General features: G+C 38.9%; 2 protein-coding genes across 2 annotated transcripts; both read right to left on the bottom strand.

The window, feature by feature from the left end:
• Positions 1-4,873: 4,873 nt before the first annotated feature.
• On the bottom strand, positions 4,874-6,964 carry LOC138872793 (uncharacterized). Its single transcript, XM_070151209.1, has 4 exons — positions 6,414-6,964; positions 6,151-6,299; positions 5,564-5,856; positions 4,874-5,521 (listed from the first exon to the last, which is right to left on the bottom strand). Exons 1-4 carry the CDS (start codon positions 6,962-6,964, stop codon positions 4,874-4,876), a joined length of 1,641 nt encoding a protein of 546 aa, XP_070007310.1.
• Positions 6,965-7,530: 566 nt separating this feature from the next.
• On the bottom strand, positions 7,531-8,694 carry LOC138872792 (uncharacterized). Its single transcript, XM_070151208.1, has one exon. The coding sequence runs from the start codon at positions 8,692-8,694 to the stop codon at positions 7,531-7,533; it is 1,164 nt and encodes a 387-aa protein (XP_070007309.1).
• Between the last annotated feature and the right edge of the window lie 528 nt (positions 8,695-9,222).

Below are 9,222 nucleotides of genomic sequence, written 5' to 3'. Positions count from 1 at the left end.
GTCGGTGGGTGTGCCCATAGTGATGTTGCTTAGGAGGACGGTTTGTGATGGTCAAGCAACATTTATGTTTGAGTGGTGTACCACTAGTTCTGAGAGACTGCCTCCATCCCTAGTCTCATACCCTCCGTCACTATCTCCGCTAGGTGGGTTGGGTTCTGGACTAGTAGGATGATTTCTTGGTAGTTGAATTCCATTGTGAGGATTAGTGCATATCCATGTAGACCCATCTCTAACCACGACTGGAGGGGATAGTCCAGTGGTAGAGTTTGGGAGGTGTATATCAATGGAGTTGTAGGGTTGGGATGAGGTGGTCCGCTCATTATTAGGCATGGGAAATGGAAGTATTTGTTGATCTAAGTATTTTCTCTGAGGGTTGTCTACCAAGTTCGTTTCATATTTACTAAAGTGGTTTGGGACTGATATATTAGGGTTGGTCGGAGAGGAGTCTGTGGTAGTGTGTGTATCTAGTGGAGGAGTAGGGATAGTATGAGGTTCTTGTATTATGGTAGGTATGGAAGATCACATGGTATGGAATCATTATTTTTTCCATTGAAGTTGTATAAGGGTTGCGTGTGGTGTTGGAAGACAGTTCTAGGATTGGGCAAAGAGGGGTGGCATGCAAGGAGACGACTTCTAAGTGAGATGAAATGGATTGTGTATAAATTATGTTAGAGTTGGCTGCTGAGCTATCATGTGTAGGGCAAGATAAAGTGCTTGTTGAGCCACCTGAATGGGCTATGGGAGGGGGATGTAATAGGGACTGGGTGTCCATTGGGTCAGGGGTCTGCATAGGATTAGTGGGTATGTTTGTATCTGTGCATGTTGAATCGAGGGCCATAGCATTTGGGTCGTGTTTAGAGGTGTTGTTTGTAGTGGATTCAGTAGTTATATAGGGGATATTGGGTTTTTTAGAATAGGCTTCAACAGAGTCTATGTGTGTGCTGGGTCCGTTATTGTTACATTTAGCAAGTTTGGGCTTAGAAGTCCACTAAGAGATGGGTCAGCATGCCCATTAGTGTGTGTTTTAGTTGATAATTCAAAACCTTCTAAGTTGGAAAATGTATTTTTAGTTAGCAGTATTTGTGGGCTAGATGATGAGCATGTGTTATTAATTATGGTGGTCCATGTTTGGTTAGTAATAGGGTTAGATACATTACCTGGCTTTACCTGTATTTCTGAAGTGTCCACTGCCTTCCCCTGCATCATCTTTGAGTGGTAAGAAGTTGTAGATGAAGTGTGAGCTTTATCGCCTGGTCGACCTTTAATGTTCCGGCCATATTTCGTATTCATTTTTTTTGGAAACGTGACAGTTTTCCATTTTGAGCCAAGCATGGAGATTCGAGAGGTAGTATTGGGTGGGTTGATAGATAAGAAGGGGAGAGAGTTTAGGGGTGGTGTTGGAGCAAATTGGCAGTTCCAGCTTGCGTGCCCAAATCTGCCATATCTGGTACATAATAGGTTTAGACTTTTGTAAAGAAGGACCTCTTTGTGGGTTCCTATATGAACGTGTGTTTTTTATAGTTTTTCCAAGGGTACCTCAATACAGATGCGGGCATACCTGCCTCTTGTAGTAGTGGACATATAATTATCTACCTTTAAGAGTTTTCCTATATTGTTACCTACCTTTTCAGTATTTCAAAGTCGTAAAACTCCGTTGGAAGTTCTGGGAGATGTACCCACAAAGCAACATAAATTAGTTGTGCTACTGATGCAATGAACTTTGGCTCCCAACGACGGACAGAGAGGAAGTGGTTTAATACGAACCAAGGTCCTTAAACATATTCTCCTCATAATGAAATTTTATAAGAAAAAAGTTGGGACCCAAATCTATGAGTGGTAGTTCTTCAGTAGGTTTCCATAGATTTGTGAGTTTAATTTTTAGCAACTGGTGTCCAATCGTTTTTTCCGAAAACTTTGATTATGATTGAATTTTTTCAGGGAGTGTATAGTCTAGATTTATCATAAGTTGTTAACATAATAAAAGTGTCTAAGTCTTCTTCATTTGATATTTCATCGGTTAAGTCTATTGTGTCATTGATGGATTACGTGGCTGATATGTATGCAAGGAAGTGTGAATTTGAGGTAAAAGAGTCTGGAGGAATGATTTGGGTGTTGATTGGTTGTCTAGTTTGTCAATTTGCATGTTATGAGGATTTGGTGGGTCCATGGATGAAGATATGTGAGTAGCCATCATGGGAGGGATAACATTGAATGTATGTTGGAAATAAAGGATATTGAACAATGAAGGTTGATGGGGTTGTAGAGAAAGGCAAGAGGAACATCCTAGAGAGAGAGAGAGAGAGAGTCACTTTTCGCCTCATGTTGATTTTTATCATTCAAACTATTCTATTTATGAGATTTTCTCATACGGTAATTAATACAATATAGTACTGATCTTCCTTAGAAAAGATTGGTTGCTAGTATTTCAACTACGAGTACTGTCCACTGTTATAAACTCTTTTATTGGGGTAGAAAAATAGAATCAAACTCTTACAAATAAGTTAAGATATCAAATAGCCAATCAACTGAACTATTAAAAACTTATATGTATGCATAGAGTTTTGAGTTTTCTCGTTATTTTTTACCTACTTTCTCTGTGTATGTTGGAGAAATATAATTCAGCATTGTAACGACCCGACCAGTTAATTTGAGCAATTGCACTTCACTCAGTTATTTGACGGCATGAGTAGCTCCATAGGAAGTATTATCACTTATGTGAATCGTCATTTTTGGTTTTCAGGTTATTTGGAATTGATTTGGAAGAGTGATTCTCAACTAAAAACTTTAAATTTGAAAGGTTTGACCAAGTTTTGACTTTTTAAAATTTGACCTCGAATTAAATTTTTGTTGGTTCCGTTAGCTTCATTGGGTGATTTTGGACATATGAGCGCATCCGGATTGTAATTTGGAGGTCTGTAGTAGAATTTGGTTTGAAATAGCGAAAGTTGGGAATTTTGGAAAGTTTGACCGGGAGTGGACTTTTTGATATCGGGGTCGGAATCCAATTTCGAAAGTTGGAACAGGTGCATACTATCAAATGTGACTTGTGTAAAAAATTTGAGGTCAATTAGACATGATTTGATAGGTTTCGGTATCGGTTGTGGAAGTTTGAAGTTTCAAGTTCTTTGATTTTGAATTGAGGTGTGATTCGTCGTTTCGATATTGTTATGTATGTTTTGAGACCTCAAGTAGGTCCGTGTTATGATATGAGACTTAATGGTATGTTTGAACAGTGTCCCGAGGGGCTCGGGTGAGTTTCAGATAGGTTTTTTTTTGGCAATCCGCTAGGCAAGTGCCTACGGCTAGTTTTTATTTATATAAAATATGCAAAAAAAAAACAATAAAGTGCGTTAATATTCTACGAAATGTAAATAATAGACCTTGGAGATTACATGTACCCTATTATCAAAGTTGAGTAGTGTACTCAAAGTTGATATCACAACAACACTACTAAAAATTGTATAATAAAAAACTAGTCCATGATAGACACAGTCTGCCCAAAGCTTTGTCCCTCCAGGCGTGCATTTGCTGCTTTGCACATTACCATGTGCAACATTAATCTTTTGAGGTCCTCATTATCTTCCCCAAGTGATTAAACAATTATCAATGCTTGTTCCTCCCATGTGCAGCCATTTTGCACCATGTGCATCCAATTAGAAATGATTTTGCACCATATTTCTTGAACAAATAAATGTATAAATTATCCATTGTTTTTCACCATAAGCATGTGCTTTCCTTTGAAAAAATATCTGCTGCATTTGTTGCATTTGTTGCAGGCATGCACTTTGTGCAATATTTTAATTTTCATACCTCTTGAAATCTCCCTTTGTACTCCCATGGAGACAGACATCTCGATATGAGCACGCTTGTGTCAACCTGTATTGGCCTTTGTTGCCATCATCCGTATTTACTCCAAATGAGCACGTTTCTTCAAATGAGCAATCCAACTGTTGGACGAAGCATGCTGAATATACAAATCAAAAAGCTGCATTGGCCTTTGTTGCCAGCTTTTCTCGAAAACATTTTTTCTGCACATGCTAGTTGTGTTTCCAATGCCTTTTGCTTCTTGTTGTGCTCGAAATGAAGAGAAATCATTTTTATATTCCCAGATCCTGTCTCTAACTGAACCATGTGTGTGATAAATTCACAAAACTGCGATGCCTTCCAGCTTTTCTCGAAATCAGCATGCCTTCACCCACATTTTTTCAGATTTGTCCCTTGTAAGTAGTGAATCTAGGCATTACTCCAAGCTATTAAAAGTTGTGTTTGCTTTTGTTTAAATGGCAGATTCTCCTCTAAATTAAACACTTCTGCACCATGCTGGTTGTATATCCAAGGAACTGAAAGCACGCGATCACCCCATGCTGGTTGGGTTTCCAATGCCATTAGTCTTTGTTGTTGTGCTCGATTATTGATGTGTTTTTGTTCTTTAGCATAGGTTATCTCGAAAAGTTGCAGCATGGAGTGCCATAAGAATTGTGATAACGTAGTGGCACCTGCTCTAGAGAAAAGATAGTTAGAAATACAAACCATTATATCCTCCTCCCTTAGGATTTAAATATATTGGTCGATTAAGTTGACATGCCTCCTGCTCTTCCTTTTCTCTTTGCTTCTTATCTCCTGTCCACCTTCACCCTTAGACTTGGACATTGCAGCTTATCTTCATTAACCAACCTCCTTCCCTTTGCATCTAGATGCCAGAATTGTTGGCATTCTATTTCTCCATGATCTAAAGCATAATTAGCCAAGTGATCTACCAGTTTGTTGCCCTCCCTATGAATATGAGTAACTGTGTAATTGCCCCCATTCATTAGTTGCATCATTTCCTCTACCTGCTCAGATATGATCCATGGTGGTTTCCAGATCCCAACCATTATCTTTTTAATAACATTGAGTCAGTTTGAAGCCATACATGAGAGTATTGTTGAAATCTGCAGAACCTTAGTGCTTCTACCATGGCCTTCGCTTCAGCTACTGTGTTTGTTGTCTCCTCAATCTCCTTCCCTACTGACTTGACTATGTCACCATTTTCATTTCTTATACAAAAACCTATTGAGCTCCTGCCTGGATTTACCCTCGATGCACCATCCGTATTAACTTTTATCCATCCCGCACTTGGAAATTCCCATATGACTTTGGTAACCTTAAGTTTAAGAGTAAAATTTTCCATCATAGCTAATAGATTTTGCCATTTAAGAGGTACCATGTCCATCACAGGCTTTCTTACTTTCACCAATGCCTGGAGATTTGATGAAACTTGATAAATCACCCTGCTAGTTGTCACAGCATCACCATACTTCATACTATTTCTTCTTTTCCAAAGTTCCCAGACTACACATGAGGGGAGTGCTTGCATTACTGGTTTGAGCCTTAAGCACACATTTGCAGTCCAACATTTTGTGATTGCTTGGTGCAATGTAAGTCCCTCCACAGCTATTCCTGCCCTCGATAGAAAATACTTCCAAGTTGTCTTTGCAGTTTCTGATCTAAAAAATAAGTGCTGAAGAGATTCATCGTCAGGCTGTACACAACATCAACATTTTGATGACATGCAGTAGCCTACCTTTTTCAAGAAATCCTCTAAAGGTAGATTTGCTTTCCACACTTTCCACATGAAAAATGCTATTTTAAAAGGCAGTCCCTTTACCCAAATCATCCTATAAGTTGTTCTTGGTTCGTCTCTTCTTCTCGTATACTCCCATGCTGACTTAACACTGAAATATCCTCTTGTTTCCAGCATCCAACAAGGCATGTCAAGAACCTGCTGAGGTGAAGGTGGTTTGATTTTCTCCAGAATGTGTACTGCTAAATCTTCAGGAAGCATTTCAAATAGCCTGTCCACATCCCACTCACCATCTAAGGTAACATCATGTACATTATGTACATTTTCATCAATGCCAAAGTCCTAAGGAACTAAAAAATATAGTGCCCCAAGACCTGTCCAGTTTTCATACCAAAATAGTGAGGATCCCCTTTTTGTTTGCCAAAGGATTTGATGTTCAATCAGATCTCTGCATTCCAACATTTTTCTCCAAATGTGAGACCCCCTTTTCCATAGAACAATTACAGAATTTAATTTTTTATAGTATTTCTGACATACAAAAGAGCTCCATAGGCTTGGTTTTGTTCTGAAATTCCACCACAACTTACTGAATAATGCCTTTGCTACATCATGCAGTGACCTGAAACCTATTCCTTCTTCCTCAACTGGCATGCATAAGGTATTCCATGAAGCCCAATGCCTACTAGTTCCTCCTACAGTGCTACTCCAGAAAAACTGAGCAAACAATTTGTGCAACCTATTTATCACATACTTTGGAGGGTTTACAACTGATAGTAGATGCATTGGCATGCTTTGCAGTACATGGGATATGAGAACTGCCCTGCCCCCTACTGATAATAACTTGCCCTACCATGATTGCAGTTTGTCCACTACCTTAGTAATTAGGGACTGATAGTATTCCGGCTTTCTCCTTGCATAAAATATAGGACAGCCTAGATATATGATAGGGAAATCATTCCAATGAATGCCCGTGATCCTTTCCACATTGCTGACCACTTCCATGTCTGTTAAATGATGCAGGTACACAGCTGATTTGGTTTTGTTAACAAGCTGCCCAGATGCAGCTTCATATGCCTTCAACACTTGCATAATCAGCATCAGAGATGTTTCATCTGAGGATGAGAAAATAATCATGCCATCTGCATACGCCAAATGATTGATCTTTGGACTCCACTTTGGCATCCCAAATCCACAAAAATACAGGTTAGTATGTAGTGCATTTAGACCCCTAGATAATGCTTCTGCTACCAATATAAACAAAGTTGGAGATATAGGATTACCTTGTTTTACTCCCCTTGAGGACTTAAAGAACCCATGAGCTTGACCATTGATTAGAATAGAATACAAATTGTTTGAAACTAATCCAAAGACAATCCCTATAAACCTTTCTGTAAATCCCATCTTTCTCAGTACCTTGGTTAGGAATAGCCAAGATAATCTATCATAAGCTTTGGTCATATCTAGCTTCAGGATGACATTAGGTCCAGCCTTAGTTCTAAGCCTAATGTCAGTTACTATCTACTGAGTTAGAAGGATGTTTTCTACTATATTCCTGCCCTTAACAAAACCTACATGTTCCTCTGATATCAGACTTGGGAGAAATTTCACTAGCCTTTCATGTACCACCCTCGATATAACCTTGTTTGAAAAATTACCGAGGCTTATTGGTCTTAAATCAGAAAAAGTGGTAACTTCTTTTTTCTTTGGTAGAAGAACTAGGTTGGTGTGTGTTACACACTTGGGTAGCTCATGACCATTGAAAAAAGCCCTCACCATGTTGTACAGGTCATCCTCTATTATGTCCCAACAAGAATGATAGAATTTTCCTGTCATACCATCTGGCCCCCAGCACTATCACCATTAAGTCCAAGTACTACCACTTTAACCTCCTCTTTTGTTGGCTGCTTAATCAATTCTGCATTCTGCTCAGTGTTAATCAGATTAGGAACATGCTCTACGATATCAAATTATGAAGGAGTAGCTGCTTCTGTGAACTGTTCCTCGTAGAATTTGATAGCCTCTTCTGCAATTTTTTGTTCTTCTTCAATCCAGGTTCCTCTACTATTTTGAATTCTGTTAAGCTGAAGTCTCTTCCTCCTACCTCTCACTTGTGCATGGAAGAACTTAGTGTTCATATCCCCTTCTTTGAACCAAGTCATGCCTGCCTTTTGTTGCCAATATTTCTCCTCTCGTGCAAGACATTTGATCAATTCTGCCTGAACCTTTTGTAGCCTTTCCCTGTTCATCCCTGTTGGATTTGCTTCAAATTCTGCTTCATGAACCATCACTACCTCCTCCATGCTTGCTATCTTTTGGAAAATATCTCCAAATGTAGCCTTACTCCACCATGAAATGGCCTTCTTTAATTTTTTTAACTTGTGATTAAAAAGAATATAAGGATTTGCACTGAAATCAGCTGTCCAATTCTCTTTCACCACATCTTTAAAAGTCGCATGTTCCACCCAAAAATTCAAGAACTTAAAAGGCTTTTTTATTGGTGGAGTCTCAATATCACACTTCAGATACATTGGACTATGATCAGAACCAGTCTTTGACAAATATTGCACCTCTATTCCTGGAAATGTTTGTTGGAACTCAACATTGGCCAAGCATCTGTCTAGCCTTTTGAATATACAGTCTTCCTCTACTCTCCCATTCCACCATGTAAATATTCTGCCTTTAAATCCAAGGTCGAAGAGATTGCAAGTGTTGACGCAGTGTCGAAAATCATCAATTTCATTCAATGTCACAGGTAACCCACCAAACTTCTCTTCTTCGTCGTATATTACATTGAAATCACCTCCTACAATCCATGGTGCATCCATATCCCTTGCCATTGCATATAATGAATCCCATAATTCTATCATCTCAATTGCATCACATTTAACGTATATCAATGTTAGGACAAACTCCACATGCGATTCAGTATGAAACAATCGTAGTGTTAATTGTTGCACCATATTGTACATAACAGTTACCTCAAATACCTCATCTATGAAAGCCCAGATCATGTTGGAAACATTTGAAATTGCATGTACAATTCCTATCTTGTTTCTGTACCTTTCCAGTTTTTTTGCTTGTTGCTTTGGCTCCATTAATCCTACAAATTCATAGTGATTTTGCCTGTGCATTTTTGTCAACCTTTCAAAGGCCTGTTGTGTGTTGACTGACCTTATATTCCAAATGATAGCATTCATCACTGATGGTAGAATTTAGTTAGCATTCACCTTGTGTGCACCCCAGCTTTTGGTGCTGCAAAATTATCTTTTTATTGCTTCTTCTTACCTTTTGCTGCTGATTTTGCCTTTTCCACTTGCGTAGGTGATAAGTCACCTTGCCTTCCAGCATTCATAAGGTGTTTGGTAGTTGATTCTCGATCCATGTCGTATCCTGATTTACCAGGTTCTTCTCTTTCTTCATTGTCTTCCTTCCCTCCTGATGTAGCTCCAAATGCATTCTTTTTAGGGACCAAGGCCTTCTCTTCTCCTCTTTTTAACAGTTGCAACTGGTTTTTCTCCAATGTAACAGTAATATTTACTATTTCTGTTTTTTGTTTTGGTTGTTTCTCCTTCTCTGTTGTGTTGTGTCCTTGTGGGTCTTCTTGTGATTTCTGAAGTTTATCATCTTCTGTTCCTCCAGGATCATTTACCTCTGGGCCT

This window comes from Nicotiana sylvestris, chromosome 7 (genome assembly GCF_000393655.2).
Source record: "Nicotiana sylvestris chromosome 7, ASM39365v2, whole genome shotgun sequence".
Taxonomy (NCBI): Eukaryota; Viridiplantae; Streptophyta; class Magnoliopsida; order Solanales; family Solanaceae; genus Nicotiana; species Nicotiana sylvestris.
The sequence above is the reverse complement of the archived record's forward strand: the minus strand, read 5'-3'. Positions and strand labels throughout refer to the sequence as shown.